The 21,854-nt window shown below is 37.3% G+C and overlaps 3 protein-coding genes across 5 annotated transcripts; 1 reads left to right on the top strand and 2 right to left on the bottom strand.

Annotated features, from left to right (window-relative positions):
* Window positions 1-108: 108 nt before the first annotated feature.
* On the bottom strand, window positions 109-6,943 carry pld7 (phospholipase D family, member 7). Of its 2 annotated transcripts, none has more exons than XM_084133295.1 (11): window positions 6,659-6,943; window positions 5,224-6,126; window positions 4,260-4,444; window positions 3,990-4,173; window positions 3,712-3,826; window positions 3,463-3,590; window positions 2,812-3,015; window positions 2,299-2,438; window positions 1,044-1,209; window positions 850-949; window positions 109-642 (listed from the first exon to the last, which is right to left on the bottom strand). In XM_084133295.1, exons 1-11 carry the CDS (start codon window positions 6,659-6,661, stop codon window positions 437-439), a joined length of 2,334 nt encoding a protein of 777 aa, XP_083989421.1. In that variant the 5' UTR covers window positions 6,662-6,943; the 3' UTR covers window positions 109-436. The 2 variants fall into 2 exon arrangements, with proteins under 2 accessions (XP_083989421.1, XP_083989420.1); XM_084133294.1 differs by having other exon boundaries at window positions 4,260-4,447; window positions 6,659-6,875.
* Window positions 6,944-7,605: 662 nt separating this feature from the next.
* gpr137 (G protein-coupled receptor 137) lies at window positions 7,606-12,900 on the top strand. Its single transcript, XM_084133164.1, has 8 exons — window positions 7,606-7,744; window positions 8,207-8,795; window positions 8,884-8,933; window positions 9,857-10,100; window positions 10,310-10,453; window positions 10,539-10,667; window positions 12,176-12,294; window positions 12,395-12,900. The coding sequence occupies exons 2-8, from the start codon at window positions 8,451-8,453 to the stop codon at window positions 12,486-12,488; spliced, it is 1,125 nt and encodes a 374-aa protein (XP_083989290.1). The 5' UTR covers window positions 7,606-7,744; window positions 8,207-8,450; the 3' UTR covers window positions 12,489-12,900.
* A 606-nt stretch (window positions 12,901-13,506) lies between these two features.
* syvn1 (synovial apoptosis inhibitor 1, synoviolin) lies at window positions 13,507-20,572 on the bottom strand. Of its 2 annotated transcripts, none has more exons than XM_084133162.1 (16): window positions 20,408-20,572; window positions 18,556-18,693; window positions 18,381-18,473; window positions 18,143-18,295; window positions 17,070-17,118; window positions 16,723-16,826; window positions 16,369-16,495; window positions 16,183-16,282; window positions 16,027-16,092; window positions 15,574-15,690; window positions 15,328-15,485; window positions 15,087-15,239; window positions 14,867-15,007; window positions 14,591-14,774; window positions 14,380-14,492; window positions 13,507-14,065 (listed from the first exon to the last, which is right to left on the bottom strand). In XM_084133162.1, exons 2-16 carry the CDS (start codon window positions 18,685-18,687, stop codon window positions 13,890-13,892), a joined length of 1,866 nt encoding a protein of 621 aa, XP_083989288.1. In that variant the 5' UTR covers window positions 18,688-18,693; window positions 20,408-20,572; the 3' UTR covers window positions 13,507-13,889. The 2 variants fall into 2 exon arrangements, with proteins under 2 accessions (XP_083989288.1, XP_083989289.1); XM_084133163.1 differs by having other exon boundaries at window positions 20,365-20,544.
* Window positions 20,573-21,854: the final 1,282 nt, after the last annotated feature.

Here is a 21,854-nt window from a genome sequence, read left to right as displayed (position 1 = left end):
AACTAAAAGACCTAAATAAGCTAAATGTAATTTCAGGAACAACAGAGCACAAGCATTTTCTTACTGAAAAGTAGTTTTATTTTGAAAACAAACTTTACAGCCAAGGCACCTATTACAACATTTTATTGACATGCATGTTTAACCAGTTCAACATCATAGATCAGTGCTTGCTCAAGGACCTTGTCCTTATTCTGGCAAATGTCACATAATGCAAATATACAATAAATGCACTTGATGGAGAAAAAAAGAAGAAGAGAGATTTAATGTCATATTTATAACAAACATTAAAAATGCACAGCATCCTTTTGGCAAATACATAAAACATAAATAAATTATCAGTAGGCAAGAATGCCGCAGGGAAGAGTTTTTGGTTTTTGACGTTTTTGTTTTTTGAATCATAATGCCTAGCAACATAACAAATAAAGAGCATGGTGCATTATGTAAGCTTTTTTCCGCTACAATGTTCTGCGTGAACATCAGTGATGGGTTGGGCATATTCTGAATGCCAATCCCTCTGGAAAATCTTCTGCAACTGGCTCTGGACGGTTTGCTGGCCCTGCCCCACTGCAGAACCTGTCTGATTCACAACAAGCCCAACCCCTGCCGTCTGGGTGAAGTAATTCTCAGACCAGTTGGAAGTTCCTGTAAAACACAATATAACAATCGATCATTGTAGCAGGATTATAAATATGACATTCACTTTATTGCACAACTCATATTCACAGTGCTTCAAAATGTAAACATGGACTGTTTCTGTCGGCAGGTTTTTATGATGAAACCTGCCGTCAGATTGCAGCAATATGGAAAAGCATGCAGGTGAGAAATTGTGCATGTAGACAGCTGACATACCAATGTAAACGACTCGATCAGTCACCATGTACTTGGCATGGTTGACACGTGCAAACGGAATCCTCTGCTGCTCTCGTGTTGAGGGCACCTCGAAAACTTTCTGTATATTAAAGGGTTATAGGCAGTAAATCACCAGTGCTGCCTCAATTTAAATATATATATATATATTAAATATAAAGAGCAGAGAAACGTACAGTATGAATGTTGCAGCTCAGAGGGGGCTTGTTGAGGACTGACAGAGACTGAAGAAAGACAAACATGGCACCAGGAGAGTGACTCCAGCAACTGACCAACAGCTTCACCTCAACACCTCTGGTACAAGCAGCCTCACGAAGGGCCGAGTCGATGACAGGCCAAAACCTACATGACATTAAAGATATTATACATAAAAATCACGGAAAACAATCTTTCAACTAGTCAAATTAAGCTATTAAACACCACATACATGCACATTTAAAAATTATTAACTTACTTCAGTTAATGGAATTATTGTTCCCACTAATGTTATTTTAGTATTGAGATACTATTTTTTTTTTTATATATTTTGACTTCGTTTATTTTCAAGTTTCATTTTAGTTAAATTATCAGTAATTTTGTGTTTTTGTCATTTTAATTAGCTATTGATTTAAAAATATATATATCTCTACTTTTTATGAATTTTTATTTCAGTTTTAGTTTTAGTTATTTTAGTATATCGAAATGAGAAATGTCGCTTTGGCTACTAGCTGTTAGTCTAAGTATTTCTAAAGTGCCTCTATTATGCTTTTTTTGGATATTACCTTTCATGTATTGTGTAATATAGCTGTTTGTGAATGTAAAAGGTGTGTTTCAAAGATCAAAGTGCCTAATAAATGTTGTTATTGTCTCCCAAAAGAAAGAACCAATTCTGAACTGACTGAAATGGGTCAATTGTAGTTCCAGTCTTATTAAACCAGTCTTACCAGTCTTGCTCAAACGTCACTGGCTGTCCGCAAACAACGTCTACAAAGACACAAATTTTGGTTCAGATGTCGACATGTCGAGAAGACGCTGTTTTCTGCAATTCTAAAGGATGAGGACTTGAACTGATACGGTAAAACCGATGACATCTTTACTGTTTGTATCACTGTGTGTCAAGTGCTGAAGAAGGTATGGTAATGGGTGTTTCATTTCTGACATGCGCTGTAAGTGGTAGACCAATCACATGGTAGTACCATCTGACCAATCAGAGCAGAGTAGGCTCTCGGAAAGGAGGGGTTTCGAAAGAACGAATCCTTTAACGAACAGTTGAGGACATTAAGAAATTAAAGTGTCCTTGGATGCATGTAAACATATTGTAGGAGAACTCCAAAACTAAATTAGCAACCTTTAAAATAGCATAATAGGGGCACTTTAATATTTTAAAGAGGTTAACGTTTATTTAAATTTTTATGGTTTTAGTTTTACTCAATATCAAATGGTAAAGATTACCGAATGGGCTCCGTGAACTGGGACATGGGAAGGTAGTCCATCACAGACACATAGACGAAGCGCTCGGCATCAGCAATCACTGACAGGATGCTTGAGAGGTCATCAGAACGGCCATATGATGATAAAGGAGGAGGGGAACTCTAAAAGAACAAGTCAAAAATTGCCATGTAAACATTTCAAAAATTTCTGCTCACACAAAAAAATGCATGTCGTGTTTAGAAACAAATGAGAATTAATGATATAGGACATACATACAGTCCATGCAATGTATTCATTAAAAAGCTAAACATTTCAGAAGTGAAAAAGGTGACAATATGACAAAAAATATACAATGCATAAAAAAACCTCATATGGAACAAATGAAAACCAGCCAACACAAAAGAGTCAGAGAAGAATGAGTGGAATTGTGAACAGGTTGAATAAAATGATTGCAAAACATGCAATGAAAAAATATATGGTGAACAAAAACCAGACCAAACAACAAAGTCAACTTGTGAGAGAAACACAACTCACAGACAAATAGACACGTGCAGGGACACCGTTGAATTTAACAGCTAATGGGTACTTAGAACTGGAGAGGGCGGAGAACCGGCCCGGCCAGAAAGGAGGTAGAGATCCATTCTTCTGAGCTCCAATGTCCCAGTACACGTCAAATATCCGTGAAGCGTCCTGTGCTAGACAGCTGCAGTCTTCCACAGTCACTCCAACCTCTTTCACCTAGTAGAAATATTGACTATATTTTAGCATAAGCATTTATATTTATTGGATTGTTTATTTGGGTTGATGGCCATTTTAGTCTAATAAACTGCACTGAATAATGAATAAAATAAAATAAAAACAAAATTACATTATGTACATGTCAAGGGCATTGCATGTCAACAGAAACCTCCAATAAGATCCATTAACCATCCAATAAGATAATGATATTGATAGATATTGGCTGCGTCCGAAAGCTATCCTATCAAGCAATGACTTTGCAGACAGTTTGTTTGGCACAAAACTGATTCCTGTTTTGCCTGCCTGAGTTCCTCGTTAGTTTCCTAGGTTGTTAATAAGTTTCACACACTACCTCTACTGTCACAGAATCTAACACACAGGATTGTGGGATATCGTAGGCAGCGAAGGATAGCATTTTTCAGCTTCCGGACGCAGCCTTGGACTCACCTGGGTGAGAGAACGCCAATCCATGTTCGCGCTCCCTAAATACATATGCTTCTTATCCACAACCCACAGTTTGGTATGCAAAATGCCTCCAGTGATGCTCTGCAGGTCAACTCCCCTGACTTCAGCCCCTGAGAGAAAGCACAGAGCAAGTAAGCCGAAGGGAAAAGGCTGCATAACATCCATTCGAAATCATTCAAGTGTCATGAAGTGCTTCATGCAAATGTGCAATAGACATTCTGCTGTACGTACCTGTTGCTACCAGTTCGTCTGTGTCTGCAATGTATGGCTGAGGGGCGTTTACTGCGATCTTCAACTTCACTCCTCTTGGTTCCAGCTGCTTCATTTGGTTGAACACCTTTTTGCCCTATTGAAAAGATAGAAATGAACTGCCTTCCAATATAATCAGAATCAATACTATCCTATTATTATCCGCATCTTATTAGATCATATGCCGATAACAAATGTTCTAAAGCCTAGAGTGCATTATTCTCACTTAAGCACAGTAAAATGTCCAAGGCACAACATACCAGCACAGACGAGGGCTCCGTAAGGCCCATGTCTGAATCTCGGAGTGTGAAATAGAAAGCACCAATGTGGACGGAGCTGTTTGCTCTGTTTAGTAGATTAGTCCAAGTCTCTGAAATGCTTGGCAGGTGTGGCGAGCCGGAAGGGAAGCTGAGGCCCTCTGGGACACTCTCAACAAGAGTGAGCCTGATAAACAACATTTAGAAACACATTTAAACATCTCAAACTCGCCATTTAAATAGTTAAAGATTCTTGAGGACCGGTTTCCTCACCTACAGTCAGAGATGCACGTCTCTTGAGGCATCCAGAAACTTTCCAGACAGTGAAGCTCCAGTTGTGACATCAGGTGTGACATGGATTTAGGGACTCCATACTGCCAGATATGCAATGCAAATCCACCAAAAAGAAGGAGAATGGAGGGCACGAGACAGAAAAGGAAAAAGCTCCTTCCTTTTTTCTGCTAAAACAATATAAAAATAAAATGAAAGACATACTATTTACTTATGCTAGCATCTATCTAACAAGACATATGCAGATATCTGTTAGTGATGAAATTGCTGTTTTGTGGCTTTTTCATTTCACATATCCTCTTCTGTTAAAATTCTGTTCTGTCTTTGATGGTAAAACAAATATTTGAAGGCAACTGGACTCAGATACTTCGAATTTGTATATGTATGCAAATCAAAGAGGTCAAATTAGTCCAGAGAAAGACATTCTGGTCTGCAGATATGGCTTGCACTGCAGTATTTTTCTTTCTTACCTGGTATTTTTGTCACATTTTCACATGAAAAAACACCTCAACATTTTAAAAACAAGACACATTTACTTGAGGAGCAAAACGACTTATTAATTGAGTCTTGTTTTGTATAAAAATGATGCGAGTTTGTGCCTAAAACAAGACAAAATATCTTGTTTTAGGCTCAAAAAGGCTCACAAAGTTTATTTCTCTTAGTCCATTGGTAGTTATTTGCCATGTTTTAAACAGAAAACTGACTTTAAATTGATAAATCATTCAGAAAACTTAATATATTATGCCTTGTTGATGTAAATATCAATTTAAAAATGTTCTGGAAAACAAGAAAATGATTTGCAGTGATTCCCTTCTTCAGGGTACATCTCTGTCTGTTCACTTAGAAAGGTAATGGCATGCCTTTCCTCAACAGGAACAACAATAGTATGCTTGCCTAAGCAAACACCATTAATTTTGCATATTGCATGTAATATAATTCACCTCACCTTTGAGGGTGTACACGTTTTGGCCTGGGTGTGTTTTGTGGGACTAGTATTGCCAGTTTTGGTTCCCTGTCGTGTTTCTTTAATGCATTTTTTACTATCTAAAGGTTTCTGCATTTTAGCGGTTTCATCCTGACCACTAAGTGTGGATCCATCACCCTTATCTGAAACAAAGCACTGTTTCACATTGTTCTCTGTGACACGATTTTCTTCTGTCCAATGTGATTGGGAAGCACTTCCTTTTTCCTCACTCAAAGTTTCTTCACAAGCTTGATCCGAGGCCTCGCGTTGATCATCGGAGGAGCACGAGCTCAGATCCTCTACAACAGCATCCTGTGCCGACATCTGCTCATCTTCTGAGACGGTCTCTGCACTTGCAGTTTCAAATTCAGAAACAGGCTCTACGACGAGATCATTGGTCTCATAGATGTTCCTGAGAGGGGGTCGCTGCAGTGACATGCCATCCTGATCAGAGTCTTTTGTAATCTCAGGCGTTTGATCAAGGGATTGATCAATTTTCGGAGCTAAAAGAGTGGAGGTGTGATCCGAGATATCACCTTCAAAGAGAACATCAGCAAGGCTTGTGGGTAAACGAGCCGATGGGATGGGCAGTGCTCTTTCTCTCCCCCCAGAAACTGACATTTTCCCTCTTCCAGCCTCTGTAGAGCCAGCTTTCTCTTTTTGGCCCTGCTGGCTGGATCCATCCATCTTCAGTGATGACTCTGCACTCTGGACGGTGACTCGCTTGCGGCCCAGGGAGCTTTGAAAGGTAGGGATGCGGGACAACGGTGGTCTCCCTGCTTTACGGGATTCCTCTCCATCCTCCTTCCTCTCAGATGTTGCTTTCTCATTCGCTTCCTCGTCTATCAATTGTTCTGGTGATCTAAAATACACATCCTCTGGTTCCTATAGCATAAGTTCAAAAACATAATATAATGCAAAAACATAACATAATGGGTCCATACACATGTTACATATATATGTAGTTTGTTGTTTGTATACATACACCCTTTACACTTTGGTACATATGTGTATGTTGTTAGCAATTATAAAATGCAAGACTGTATATATATAGAGAGAGAGAGATAGCATAAAGGGTGTATGTATACAAATAATGTATATTTAATTTGTTGTTTGTAGACACTCTTTACACTTGGTTCATACAGTATGATATTATCATGTATAAAATGCAAAATTATTTAAGATGCAAAGACTGTAGACAGATAGAATGAAAAATACTGTATAATCAAATCCATATCCCTTGATCTCTAAATGCAAGACTGGTTAACAAGTAAGTAGCAAAACGTTTGTCTAACATTATGCAAGGTCAGTAGAAGGTGTGAAACTGAAATGTTTAAACGCTAAAGAAAAAAAGCTGTAACCTTTTTAAACACCAAGCCAGCAAGTTTGAAACCCTATTAGCACGCAAGCTACTCACCATGACCACAGGCGATAACTATTCTCAACTTATCCGTAACGAGTGACTATTTTCAAAAATAAAACGGCAAAAACAAAACGTATGACGATATGTACGAGGTGGTAAACTTGTTGTAGGTCCAGGCGATACAGTTGGTAAAGGAGACGCTGTGTATCTGTCTGCGACGTGGCTGCAGAACTACAGCTCACACAGTGCGGTACAGTGAAGAAAGGAGAGCGAGAGAAAGAGAGAGAGAGCGAGAGAGAGGAAAAAGTGAGGAAGAAAAACCTCGCCTACTAAACACGCGATGAGTTCAGACGTTACAAACCACCTCTGACTCACAGCCTGCGAATCTACACTGACCGCGCATCAGCAGTGCGACTGACATAACTCTTGTTATGAAATGATGAGTTCATCAAATACAGTAGAGTATATATATGTATATATATATATATATATAACTTAAAAATGTGTTATTTAAACCAAGTTGTTGATTTGCTCGTTTTAATCAGTTCGTGTAATGAAAAGCAGATATAAATCATAATGACAGGAAGGAATGACAGCTGACATAACGGTTATTGATGGCGCAAAATTGAACTAACCGCCGTTTCAAAAGTGGTAGTAGTCCCATGGTTGATTGATTAAGGGCTCCCCTACAGGCCAAATGCGGTAATGCAACGGGCGTTTTTCATGCGTCCTGAAACTTCTACCACTGTAAAGCCTGCCCACCACGCCCAGTACATCGCCTGTAATAGTACAAACCACGCCCACTACATAATGCTTAAATACAAAATACTTCCTAAAGATGGCGAATCTCTTTGTTCCTCTTTTCCCCTTTTTGAAACTCCTTTGTACCTTTGAAGAGTTTGGTGAGAAAGTGTTTTAAGGACAGCATCGTTCTTCGTAGTGGGCGTGGTCTTGCATGAGGAGGAAGTCACGTTTGTTTACGTTTGTCATTGCCGGTATGTACCGCGAGATGTCGCCATAGATGAGTCCGTTTGATAAACGCAGTGCATAAACACGAACGGGACTTTAGTGATGAGGGAAAGGATTTATTGGATGTGTCACGGCGATTATATGGTCTTCCATGCCATGGTCATTTGTAAGGTATTGCTGAATTTATTTTTGCAATATTTTAGGGGATTTTTAAAGAATGTGTGTCGCATATTTATGTCAAAACCGACCTATGAACTAGCAAATCGATTTTAAACTCTTATCTAGCAACGTTAGCCACACAGCTAGCCACTTTATATCAGTCTAAACAAAGTCATTTTGATACAAATGTTTCAGTGTTAGTGAGTTAAACAGTTAAAAACTATTAAAATCGGTGCTGTACACCGTGCGGATGAACAGGGCGAGCGAATAAACAAAAGTGCTGTCATTCGCGACTGTCAAAACTCCCAATCACTCACTGTTACTGTTACTGTAATGGCTGTTGTCGGATAAAAGATGCTTTTGTTTTCGATGAGGAAGATGTTATTCTTGACATTAAGTGTCAACTTTTGAGTTGATGTAAAACTTGGCTGTGCTACTTTAGTTACATTAAACGCTTTCACTTTTATTTTGCAGATCACAGGTTGAAAAGGGACATTCTCACAAAGGACTTTTCAGAAGTGTGTTTTTCTCGTCGTGTATTAATATGTGACAGAATATCACATAATGATAATCATACAAACACAGTAGTGGTTTTTTTTTTATTACCATTTTGCTAATATGATTTACACTGATTTTATACCATTTTAGTTTTATTTTATTTTGATGCTTTGGTCTTTACATTGTTTTGTATAATACTTTTCTGATATCCATCATCATAATGCACACTTCAGTTCCACCGTCCCCCATGAGGCCAGCCGTGGCCCCATCAGTACAGCTGGGTGTCACGGTTCTCTACGCCTGTCTCTATGGGGGTCTTTTTTTAGTCGTATACATTCAGCTTTGGTTGCTGTTACTTTACCGGCATAAGCGATGGAGCTACCAGAGTATTTTTCTTTTTCTTTGCCTGTTCTGGGCAGCTCTTCGCACAACACTCTTCTCGTTTTATTTCCGCGATGCCCTTGCGGCCAACCACCTGTCCACTCCAGTCTACTGGCTCCTTTATTGCTTCCCAGTGTGCTTGCAGTTTTTTACTCTGAGTCTCTTCAACCTTTACTTTACTCAGGTAAGTCAAGTACAAGTTACATAGAGAAAGTTGTTTGCTCGGTTGAGAAATCAATCCACTCCCTAATAACAATGTTTCTTTTTGACAGGAGTTGCTCAAAGTCAGAAGTGTATTCAACATTGAGCCCAGCAAAGCACTGTGAGTACATTCACATTCATGCATATTAGTTAGTGCTGTCAAGTGAATAACATAATCTAATTAATTACATGATGTGATAATGAATTAATCTAATTAATCGCAAATTAATTTCTACATCAAATTTAGCTGAGAAATTTCCCCCAAAGGAAAAAGTCTTTATTGTGTTAAATAAGAAAAACATCAAATAGTTACTATAAAAATAAATATTTTACATATTCAACATAGAATTTATTACACATAAACCTTTAAGGTTACAACAGCCTTAATTTTTTTCAGAAGCTACATTTGAATTGGTATTTAGATATATTTACAGATCAACATGAGGGTGAGTAAATGTAAATAAACATAATTTTCATTTTTGGGCAAACAAATTTTATACACGTTATTTTTTCGTAACTAATTAAATTAACACGTTAAATCTACAGCCTTAATATTAATGGATATCATTTGTTTGATGAGAATTGTATGGAAGCTTGTTTCTGCCACAGAATAAAAACTAAAAAAGGTAATTGAGACTTTTTGTCTCACAATTCAGATTTCTTTTCCTCAGAATTGCAAGTTTATATCTCACAATTCTGGGGGGAAAATAGGCAAAATTGCGAGATATAAACTTGGATTTGTTTTTTTTTTCATAATTGCGAGTTTTGTAACTCATAATTCAGAAATTTTTAAATCTCACAATTCTGACTTTATTTCTCAAAATTCCGAGTTCATGACTTTATAACTTACAATTGTGAGTTTAAATCTGAACTCGGAATTGTGAGGAAAAAGTCAGAATTGTGAGTTTATATCTTCACAATTGTGACTCTTTTTTTTTTCAATTGCAAGTTATAAAGTCAGAACTGTGAGATATAAAGTTGCGATGACCTTTTTGACCAGGTTTCCCAGGAATTGTGAGTTTGTGTGTGAACTTTGACTTCCAGACTGGCGGCTCGGTGTGTGTATGCCACCATGAGTGCCGTCTTCCTGTGCGTCAACATAGTTTGCGCAAGCCTCGGAGAGCATGGAGGTTCTGGTGGAGCTGGTGAGAACACTTGGAGGCTGGTTTTGCTTCGGGTTCTGGTTAATGACCTACTGTTCATTCTGGAAGCTGTGTGTCTGGCCACATCTCTGCTCCTGTTAACTCGATTCTCGCCCACCACCACCACCCCTTATCTACGCAGTAAGGTACATACTTTGCAAGGACTTGAGCTCAAATGGTAGTCGCAATCTATTTGACTTGTTTAATCTGAAATATTCTGATGTAGTTTATGGTACTCTGGATAACAGTGTCTGCTAAATATCTACTCAAGATTACTCAAGATTAAATCTCTGTTGCTTGTAAACAAGACAAACTTTGGTATGTTTGATTATGTCCAGCTGTGTTGTGTTTGCAGGGGCTTTGCCGGACTGCGGTGTTGGGGGCCGGTGTAATCTTGCTCTTCTCTAGCAGGGCTTGCTACAATCTTGCAGTGCTGTTTTTGTCTCAGAGTCATAAAGTCGAGGCTTTTGACTATGACTGGTACAACATTTCTGACCAGGTGGGCAGTTGCACTTTGTTGGTTGCTAATGAAAGGGTATTTCTCTCACTGGTCAGTTTGTGATGGTTGCGTGTTCTTCTCAAAGGCTGACCTTCAGAGTGAACTTGGAGAGAGAGGCTACATTATCTTTGGAGCAGTTCTCTTCATTTGGGAGCTGCTACCTACCGGCCTGCTCATTCTCATCTTCAGAGTTCGCCAGCCTCCTCAAGAAAAGGTCTTTATCTTTTATTTTGCTCATACACTACTGGTAACCCTCTGGTACTCTTTGGTCAGTTTTGACTGAAAAATTGGATGTTTTTTATTTTTTTTGAATTTTTTACTTCATGGTGCGAAACTTGGTAAAGGTTTTGGCACTTGCTTTGTGAACTAAAAAAAAAAAATCATGGACATGATTTGAAAAGGTTGTGCAAAAAATAGTCACACTTGCACTTACGTTCAAAAATGTCTGCATTGGAAATGAATGGGAAATGAATTTCTAGTGGAAACTTTTGGTACTGCGCCCAAATAAATCTAAAAAAGTTTTTTTTATTTTTAGATATCAACCTCAAATTTGGATCACAACTTGTTTTGATTTATGGCTTTTAATTTCTCGCAGATCTAGAGTAAAATGTGTTTTGGAAAATAGCTGAAATAGTGTTTTTGTGCATTTTTCATAACTATAAATGTAAAATTCTATAACTTTTTTTTTTTTCACTTCAGCAATAATCTGCCCCGTGTCTTTAAAAAGAGTCCAAGATTAAGTGTGTTCCACAGCATTCAAGATTCATGACGGTTTAAGTTGGAAATTTCATTTTCAGCTCTATGCTCAAAAAGTTAATAAATGGATTATAACAACCGCATATAAATGATTTAGTACCATAAAATCCCCTAAAAATATTAAATATTAAATAAAAAACAAAATATTAAATAAAAAATATTATCAAACTAAAAAATAGTACATTAATATTTTGACCACCACAAGAAGAACACCAGAGAAGATTTTTTTTATTAATACTTTTACTCTTCAAAGATGCTTTAAATTGATCAGATGTGACGGTAAAGACATTTATAATGTTACAAAAGATTTCTATTTCAAATAAATGTTCTTTTGAACTTTATATTCATTAAAGCATCCTGAAAAAATGTATTACTGTTTCCACAGAAAGATTAGCTGTTTTCAACATGGATAATAATCAGAAATGTTTCTTGAGCAGCAAATAAGCATATTACAATGATTTCCGAAGGATAATGTGACACTGAGGACTGGAGTAATGATGCTGAAAATACAGCTTTGCATCACAGGAATAAATTACAGTACAAAATATATTCACATAGAAAACAGTCATTTTGAATTGTAATAATCTTTCACAATATTACTTTTTTTACTTTATCAAATAAACGTAGCCTTGCTGAGCATAAGAGACTTCTTTCATTTTGAAACCTTACAGACCCCAAAATTTTGAACAGTAGTGTACATTTTCTGTATTTAGTTCCATGACATGTGTGTATATATATATATATATATATATATATATATATATATATATATATATTATAATATATTTGCATTAAATGTTGGCTTCCTGTATAAAAAAAAAAAAAGGTTTGATCTAATGACTTTTTTTAATCCTCAAAAAAATACAAAAATTAATTTTAGTTCAGTCATTAAATGTATGAAATGCGTTTTTAATAAAATAATAGGTCTGAGCGTCATTGAAATGTTGGCTTTGTTGTTTATTTCAGAACTGCAGCCCGACCATGTGCAACACACAAAGCTCACAGTCATATTTCTTTGATGATCCTCGAGGAATGGATGATGACACGGCTTCTCTCTGGAGCCACAGTATCAATCCTCATAGCAGGTAATGTGTTCATCAGGCTTTGACTATTACAACTCAGATACTTGACATTAATGGGATCAGTTGTGATACAGTGATTAAAAGCGAGTGTCTGCACCAACAGCTGGTTTGGGTCGAGTGAGACGACTCCACTGCTCTTCAACAGGAGCGACCAGATCAACCAACACCACTCGCTTTACTCCACTCCACAGACCTGACCGCTATGCACAGCTGCAGAGATCTTCCTCTGACCTTCTCAGGCAATAGCACAGCATTACCTCTTCCTGTTGAGTAGCTCAATAGGTTTGTTTGCACTAACATGCATCAGAAGCATCTATACTTCTGAAATTGCACCTTGACTTTTTAAAGCTGAGCACAATTAGACTAGATGCTAAAAAGATGCTAAAAGGGACCAGAAATGACTCTACTACGATTTAAAGGAGTTATAACCACATTTATCTTCTTATCATTCATGAGATATTCTTTGAAATGTATTAACAGATGTTATTTTGTGTGTGTGTGTGGGATGGTGACCTTCCATTTCAAATGGTGCATATGGAAACAATACATTTGGAACTTTGTGCTCTGATATTTGCCAATTTACTTTAATAAAAAACTAATTTAAACATTTTCATTTTTAACTTGCTTTTTACATATTTATGGTCCGTTCATGTATTGTTGGAATTTCAGTAAAGACTAATACTCGGACTTTAGAAACTGAATATTTATAACTCATTTGACCATTTGTGATGTCATGAAAACATTATCTTATCTGATTAACAATTTTAATATTACCTTAGGTTAATATTAGGACTCTATTAGGCTAATTTGTTTCTCTTTTTGTTAAGACTATAAACGTATACAATTTTTATTGAATTTACACTGCAAAAGAACAGCATTTAGATACACGATATATCAGAAACCATATTGGTATCGGCCGATACATGTTCATTTTTAATGTTATCGGCTAAGAAATAAAAGCCGATAAATAATGGATTATTATTTCCTTCAGCTGAGACACTTCAGATACACACTGTTCGCCCTGATGTTTTTGAAGTCTGTCATATAGTTTATTGTGCAGTATGTACATATCCTCCTATTAAAACACTTTATACATTATGTACATTAAGTTAATTTACTCATATTTGGTTCATGGTCATCTTTTACCCACAACCAAAGTAGATCTAAGAAAACAAAATCTATTATGTAGAGCTAGAAATAATGAAAATACACAAAGAAGGGGAAAACATCAAATTTTAAGGGCACATGAGAAATCCACAGACCTTGTTGATCCTCTGAGAAACAGAAACCACATTCAGAGAGGAAAGTCTCACCAATACTCGATTCAATAGTCACGGCTGACCTTCAAGGTGCAAGGTTTTTTTTTATCCTTTAAATCTTCACGCATGGTTACCCAGAAACCAGTTCTCTACCCGAGTCTTCTGTACACGCGACAATGACAAATCCTCCATACACTGGGTAGTGCCTTGATGTGCCACATTTAGATAACATCTAAGAACACATGAACTTTCCTCAGATAATCTGACATCTCAACATGACAAGTGCCCAAAAAGTCCATAAGAAGCGTTTCTACAGTCATGTATTTAAGCGTCACATCATCAGTGGTCAGGAGTGGGCGTGGTCTCCAGTTTACGGAGTCGACGCCTTCTCAACTCGGCGGCGCTCGGCTCGCCGTCATCTTCATCTCCCTCTCCCTCTCCCTCCATCCTGTCTTTGTCCTCCTCTGTGGTTGAGTCTGGTCGAGAAAAGCCTGTAGCTCCATTCACAGATTCACCTAGGAACAAGAGAATACAATGACTCTGGTACTAACATGTGGCCCAGGCGCCTGGTAGCCAATTGGCTACATAGTTAATATATATATATATGTGTGTTAGTGTTTTAGTATAATAGTTTAGGAGAGTAGGAGGTGCATATATGGATATATATATATACTGTAAGAAGTACGTGTTTCATATATTATGACTACACATTTCACTGGCAGTCATGCTGTGTATCAGGGGGCGTGTCAATTCAAATATTACTCTTTTGATACAATATTAGCTCAGTCATTCAGAAAGTTGTGGCATTATTTTTCCTTCTTCCACTCACCGCTCTGAGCCTCGTTCTCCTGACTGGGGGTTTCCGTGTTGCCCGGGGAGGGTGAGGGCTCCATGTTCACTGATGCACTCGTCTCACCAGTGTTGGTTTCTGATCTTGGCGGACTAAACAGGAAGTTTAGAAAAAACAAAAACCACGGGGATTTCAGAGGTAGGAACTGGATGTGCCACTCTCTATCAAACCTTATGCAGCACTTGCATACCTTAACGTAGCCACCGTGCTGAGGTAGTGGTGAATGTTGAGCATGGCGGCATCCAGCAATGTGTGGATGTTGTGAAGGCACTGCAACCTGGCTTCCAAACCTCGCCTGCCCTCCTGCTCCAGTTCTCTGAGCTCAGCCTCTGACATGGTGGACAGAGTTGATGGTGGCGGTGGCATGGATGACACTAGTAAACATAGAGATCAGAGTTAACTCATATCTGACCTGGAAGGTTTCAAAAGCATTTGTTCTACGTGAAGTTTGACCACTCTGACATACTAAAAGGTGGAGGTGGAGGCATCGGCAGCCATGGAGCTGATGGGAAAGGGGGCGGCATGGAAAAGGGGAATCCTGGGATAGCTCCAGGAGCAGCAGAGGCGCTGTCTGCAGTCGGCTGAGTTGAGCTGCTGGCTCCTGATTCTACATGACAGATGGTGAGAATTTTTATGAAAATTATGGATATTCTACATTTTCACAGGGAGGTAGAACAGATGCTCACCTGATCCCTGAGCCTGCGCTCCATCGGTACTGGTCTGTGGCGTGTCAGTAGCTGCCTGTGCACCAGGGGCAGCAGGAGGAGGTGGTGCGCCAGGGAAGGGACCCCAAAATGGAAACAGCCCCGGAGGAAACTGAGGCATCATACCTGGAGCAACTGCACAGAAGTGTAGGCATACAATCTCAATCTCAATTAGCAATCTCAAAACAGCCAAATATCAGCAGATTAACCGGCCTGGTCTTACCATTGACAGGTGGAGGTACGGGGGCATTAGCAGGAGCAGCAGGGGCAGGTGCTTGCGCAGGAGCTGGGGCTGGATTCTGGTTCGGCTGGGATGCTCGGAGGACATCCATACGACAGGTGGGACATGTCTGCTGTCTTTGGAACCATGAGCGAAGGCAACTACAATGAGAGGAAAAGACCATTTGAAATGTGCATGCAGATATCAACACCAAAGGAACTGAGATGTGTCAATCAAGTGGACATGAACCTTGAGTGAAAGATGTGGTTGCACGGCAGTTTCTTGGCTCCAGTCACCATCTCTTCTCTGCAAATGATGCACACATTGTCGGTGGCTTGCAAGTCTTCAGGGGTGGCATCAGGATAGCTGTGACAAAACATGGCAACCATCGATTTGAGAAATACTCAGAAAACTATTAATACACTCTCAACATATTAAAAACGGCACAATATTAAGAAAAATACTAAATATACAATAAAAACAGATTTAATTTTTCAACAACAAAAAAAAAAGGAAAAAAAAATAAACGGCATAAAATTATAAAAACATTAAATACACAAAATAAACAAATACTTTTTTCTAAACAAAAAGAAAAAAATACAAATAAAGAAATAAATACTAAAAACATTTGTCAATTAATAAAATAGATGAATAATAAAATAAAACTTTAAAAGTATATTTCATATTAAAAGATGCACTCACAGAGTATTCATATTACGAATGGCTCGTCGAGACATGATGGCGTCCGTTACTGCCTTCTTGAATTGCCTGATGAAGACAAACATTTTGCACATGACAAAAGAATAAAGACAAGCTAGACAGCTGTTCATAGTTGGAATCTAATGATGCATCACTCACCTCATTGCGAGATACATGGGCCGAATGGCAAACAGAGGGAAGGTGTGCACTTTTATCATTATGGTCATGAACGCCATGTACAAAAGCACCTTGATGAATCCTGAAGGATAAATATAATATCAGTCAATCTGTAAATGGGCTTATTTGATACATAAGCATCCCATGCTCTGGTTCTCTAGGACATACCTGTAAAGAGCTCTGTGTACAGCATGTAGACAGCTTTATTGTCCCATGGATTCTCACTCTGCAGATCAACTGTGTGTAAGGTGTACTTGATGAAGGTCGTGAGGACCATAGTCATCAGAATCGCATACTGAAAGAAATGCAGCATTCATATTACAGTAAAGTCTATGGCATTTTAAAACTCTAGTAGTATAAAATATGTTCTGATTTATAAATTGCTCAACTTCATCAAGTTATGGGCCACCATGTGAGAAAGTTTAGGGTCAATGGGCCTTTCAATAATATTAATGAAATTCAGTTTAGCAGGATCTCACTCAAGCTAAGACATAATAAAACTAGAATTAAATTGATGTTCACCTCAAATCCAAAAACCAGCTGCACTGATGCCCCTCTTGTTATAATGCTGTGACACGCATGATTGACAAACAGAAAGTCTAACACTCCCAGCAACACCATAAGAGCTGTACCAGAAAAAAAGAACAGTAGTGACACGCTCATGAAATGATGCAATACCACAACACAGTGACTCCAAATAAGGCAGTCCAATGTCAAATGCTTTAAAATTTAAAATGCAGGTGCAGCTCAAAAAATTTGCATGTCAAAAAAAGAAATTACTTGGCAAAGTAGTTTCATAAATAAAAAGGAAGTAAGAGATATACTGGTGCTATGGAAAACAGGCCGCAGCAAAACCATAATGTACTCACAGAGAACTCTGAAGTGGAAGACCCATGAGATATTTGGACTCCTTTCCATCTAAAAATTAAACAAAAACATTAGAATCAAAAAAGGCCTATATATATATATGTCACTAATAAATTTGATACATTAATCAGTCGATTATTTTTGAGGCAATAATTTTTGGTTCAAATAAAGGATCAAAAGTAAGTAATCATATGGTTTTATAGAACAAAACATAATATAATATACATAATATAATCAATCAACTTGTGTATATTATAATATAACTAATGCCTGCAGAGGAGGCCAACGAGGTGTTGTTACGAGCCCTGAAAAGTGAAGCTAGAGCGTCTCGATCGGCCCCAGGTTGCTGGATGCAGTATAGCTCATAAACCCAGCCATATTTTTTCCAAATATGTTTTCTGTCATTTTAGGCTGTTTTTATCACGCTGATGTTAAATAAGTTTGGGTTTAGTTAGTTATTTGATGCTATAAAAACGGGGATGTGACTTCTGAGTCAATCTTTTTTTACAATCTATGGTTGTTACACTTTACAGCATGACAAAATCCTTGTTTAATATTTGCCAAACAACATTTAGTTTTTAATATTTGGCCACTTCTTTACGATAGAAATGCTACAGCCACTGTAATTCCTTGAACAAGAATATGTGGACATCAAAACATGCAAACTTGCCGTGGGTTTAAACTTATTTCGAAATCGCGATGAACAGGTTGCATATTTAGAAACATATTGATGTATTCTCCTGTGTTGGCGTAGGTTTATAAATGATTCACCTTACAAATTGGATTAAACGACTCACATTGTGTTCCCAGACGATCGTTTTAAGCGACCCAAACTCATAGCATATACTGAGATGGACTTTGAGACGTGCTCCACACATGCAAATGATAAGTTCATGTGGAGCAGCATTTACTGTGAACAGAGCCGCTCTGAGACGTAACTTACACGGATTTAAATAATTAAAGCGCATAATATATATTAAACCCACAGGGTGTATATTTAATTGAATCACATCCAAAAATTGTGACAGCCCTATATATATTGTATATAAAATGTAACATTTCGATATTCACTCACAAAATCCACCCTGTCTTCAGCCAGCCAATGGAAGCACTTGAGGAAAAGCAGCAAAGTGAAAAGGGCCACAAAGCGAGGGGAGAAATCATCCCTAAAGACTGTAAAGGCCAAGCAGGTCTCCGTCACTGCATACCAGGAGCGTTCAATCAGGTGCTAAAAATATAAAGAATATAAAAATGAGAATGACAAAAATAAAATAAAAATTGCCCTTGCACACTTTGTACATTTAGACACCAACCTCCATTTCAGCAGCTCTTAGTTGCCCGAAAAAGACCTTCCGCATAAATTTCCCCAAAAGGAAAACCAACACGAAAGCCTGAATGTATAAAACCTGTCAAAGAAAAAGTACGGAGTTTAGCGTCCACCCGTCTTACCATAAACATTTGATCCTGAATAAACCAACGGCGACTTACTGCCATACTAGGACTGCTTTTGGTGAGGTACACCACAGTCGGGTAGAACTGGTGCTTGAGGAAGTAGGCATGGGCAATGACTGTACCAGTCAGCGCCAAACTGATGGTCGTCACAAGAGTGGCTCGCACCATCTTGCACTGCTCTCAAAAAGGACATGAGCTTCAGAATCAATGATGAGGACAAGCGACATTTCATGACACTCAAACAAATACCAGCATAATAACAACATTCGGCTGCAGGCATGTCATCAGCTAAAGGAGGAAAACCTGAGCACACCTCCCCCCAGAAATTATTATTAAAACATATTTTATCAAATTAAAAATAATTAAAATTATTTTATATTGCAATATTATACACTATTGTATTGTAAAATTAAAAAAACAGTATTTCATAATCATGATAATAACACATTATATTATAATACACTGTTATAATAAAAGTATTAATTGAATTGTTATAAATAATAAGAAACAGAACAACGGTGAAATTATAATTCTAACATTTATGGTTGTCTTAATTTCTTTGTTTTCAAACGTTAAACCATTGAGTTTTTATTTTGGCTAAAAAACTGATTTTTATTGCTTCTCATTATAAGCGACTCAAACACACAGCACTTGCAGAGTAAGCTTTTGCTGTGAATCAAAACTGAAAACACAGTGCTGTTACAAGAACTTGTATAACTTGGGGGGGAATTCATGAGCTTGTGATTCGATTTCGATGTTGATTCAATATCTATTAATTTGGATATACATGGATATAGTACTAATGTAATGTTGTAAACTACACATGGAACCCTGTCAGCTGGTACATTATTGTTAAAAGATTAAAGGGATAGTTCACACAAAAATGAAAACTCTGTCATCATTACATATATATTTTGGAGAATGTTGTTGGTAACCAGAGAGTTGATGCACCCATTGACTTCCACAGCATTTCCCCCCCTACTATTAGTTGCCAACATTCTTCAAAATATATTATTTTGTGTTCAAAAGAAGAAAGAAATGTATGCAGGGTTGGAACAACATGATTATGATTTGTATACAATTGCATAAGGTCGTTTTTATAATAATGTTATATGATAATACATTTTAATGGTATTAAAAGTAAAATATATAATGAATATGTAATAAAGTGCTTTTTTTTTTTTTGGCAAAATGCTCCTCTCTAGACTTAGCTATACAGTTTATGAACAGTGAATGGCTTTTTGTGAGGTAAATGGAAGTACCTGACAAAATGTTTACAAGCTGTTTTATCCATGGTTAAAACACTGATTGAGCTATTACATGATATATTGCAGTAAGTTGTACTGTTTCCTGCGACATACCCTCTGATATTAAATGTTTATTTTGTACAGTAACTAGTAGTTTAGAGGAAGAGATGATCGGTTCACGTGAGCTACCGCTTGAGAACAGTCAACAATACGAAAACCCGTATAAACATAAATCACACGCCTCGAATAGACATTTCTAGTAAACTGAAGTGAAAGTAAGGGCCCAAATTACAGTAGTATGCATATGCATAAACTAGGCATGTTGTAAATAGTACTAAAAGCAGAAATGACTAAAATTAAGCTTTAGTTACATTGTATTATGTTTGTCTTTATAACACTTAACTTAGCTGCAGGCTGTTTGAAAACAGCACCCATTACATTACTGTATGACAGTCGTTATTAATCTACGACACAGATGATAAATACTAACTTAAATCTGCCAAGACGTGTTTTAATAACCCGACCATATGCTGGCAAGTATGAACTGGCCGACTAGCTAAAGCAGTCAGTACTGAGATGACACGGAACTGTGTCTTACCTACAGCCGCAAGAATCCGCTATTTCTGCTTTAGAGAGATTACCTCTTTAGCGTTGTTCTTCTTATGACAGCGTCGTGCTTCTATCCTTCCATCTAAAGCAATCTTGTCGCTTCCAAACTCCTGTAGTCACGGCTACGTGTTTATTTTTCGTTGCTCTCGAGAAAGGCCACCTCACTTCCGGCGAGAGCTCATTCCTGCCAGTAGAGTGAAGACAGCACAGCGGCTTTGAGACTGCTGAACCGAGCGCTATGGTCACGCCCACAAGAGTTTCCATTTCAAAATAAAAGCATATCAACGGTCACCAGTCCAACTATTTTTTTTTCAGTCTATGGTCCAACTAGCCAAGTTCGCATTCAGCCAGGATTGAATGAATTAATAATTCAACAGATATAAACGAACATAAAAAGGTTAAATAAAAACATTAAAATACTTACTATTATTAACACATTTTACAGCATTCTTTTCAAACATAAAATTGTTTAGGTATTGAACTTTGATAAAATTTTATAAAAATGCTTGCTTACTTCGCCCATATTTGCATTTATGTAGACCTATATTAAATTTAGCTGATAAAAGTAGCAGATTAATTATGATAGTACGTCATAAGTGGGGGAAAACGAATTAAACATTTCCAAAATACAACTGAAATGCTGGGTATGATGTGATCCTTAATAAATGATCAGAAATCGGTCCAAAAACAAGAATGAGGACAACTCCAAAATAAATGAAAGCATGATTCCCCATGTAAATGTACAAAACATATCAATTTCATAATTAAATGCTTACAAGATAGTAATTGCAAGGTTAAAACGTTTAAATTGTGGATTATATTACTATAGATTAAATTCTATTGAGATTGAGAATCTGTTTGTGAGGTTTCAAAAAAACACCTCGAAAACATTTTGTTTAAATGACGTAATTGCGTCAATACCACATGGTCCATACACTTACATTTTCGATTATATTCATTGTTAGTTGCAGCCATTAATAAATACACCATTAAAAAAAAAAACTAGTTTATAACTAACTATTCGCTCATAAACATAAGTAAATTAGAACCGAAATATAATTTGCATTTACATAAATCAATACTAAAATTAATTTACATATCTTGGCTTCAATATGTGCGTGCGCGAACGCGCCTGGCGCTCGTGCACATTATCGTGAGCGCGGCGGGGAATCTGTTAGAGCTGTCAAGTCAGCTGTCATTTTTTACTTACCGTTTTATTATTTACGTAAAACGATCCAGGTCGTTATGCTATTTAGTTGTAATTGCAAATTTACATTATTGTTATCACTAGTTATTTAGGGCTTCCTTGATACAGAGTAACTATATATACACTACGAGTATATAATATACACCAGGGGTGCCCACACTTTTTTGCTTGATGATCTACTTTTAAAATGATCAACACAATGAGATCTACCAACTACCAACTAAAAAACACAGTTTAATAAAAACAAAACAAACAAACAAAAAAAACCAACA

Source organism: Abramis brama (genome assembly GCF_963993115.1).
Source record: "Abramis brama genome assembly, chromosome: 13".
NCBI lineage: Eukaryota > Metazoa > Chordata > Actinopteri > Cypriniformes > Leuciscidae > Abramis > Abramis brama.
Note: the sequence above shows the minus strand (reverse complement) of the source record. Positions and strands in the feature narration are given on the sequence as shown.

Bases quoted from the DNA above. Each gene is read 5' to 3' on its own strand.
- pld7 (XM_084133294.1), bottom strand. The intron at 1,210-2,298 runs GTAATCTTTACC...AATGTCATGTAG, and splicing joins CAGTTCACGGAGCCCATTCG to GTTTTGGCCTGTCATCGACT. The intron at 950-1,043 runs GTACGTTTCTCT...TTTAATATACAG, and splicing joins TGAGCTGCAACATTCATACT to AAAGTTTTCGAGGTGCCCTC.
- gpr137 (XM_084133164.1), top strand. From the start codon at position 8,451: ATGCACACTTCAGTTCCACCGTCCCCCATGAGGCCAGCCGTGGCCCCA. The intron at 8,934-9,856 runs GTGAGTACATTC...TTTGACTTCCAG, and splicing joins ATTGAGCCCAGCAAAGCACT to ACTGGCGGCTCGGTGTGTGT. The intron at 10,454-10,538 runs GTGGGCAGTTGC...TTCTTCTCAAAG, and splicing joins GGTACAACATTTCTGACCAG to GCTGACCTTCAGAGTGAACT.
- syvn1 (XM_084133162.1), bottom strand. From the start codon at position 18,687: ATGGTGCGAGCCACTCTTGTGACGACCATCAGTTTGGCGCTGACTGGT. The intron at 16,093-16,182 runs GTGAGTGATGCA...TGTCTTCATCAG, and splicing joins CCCATGTATCTCGCAATGAG to GCAATTCAAGAAGGCAGTAA. The intron at 14,775-14,866 runs GTATGTCAGAGT...TATGTTTACTAG, and splicing joins GCCTCCACCTCCACCTTTTA to TGTCATCCATGCCACCGCCA.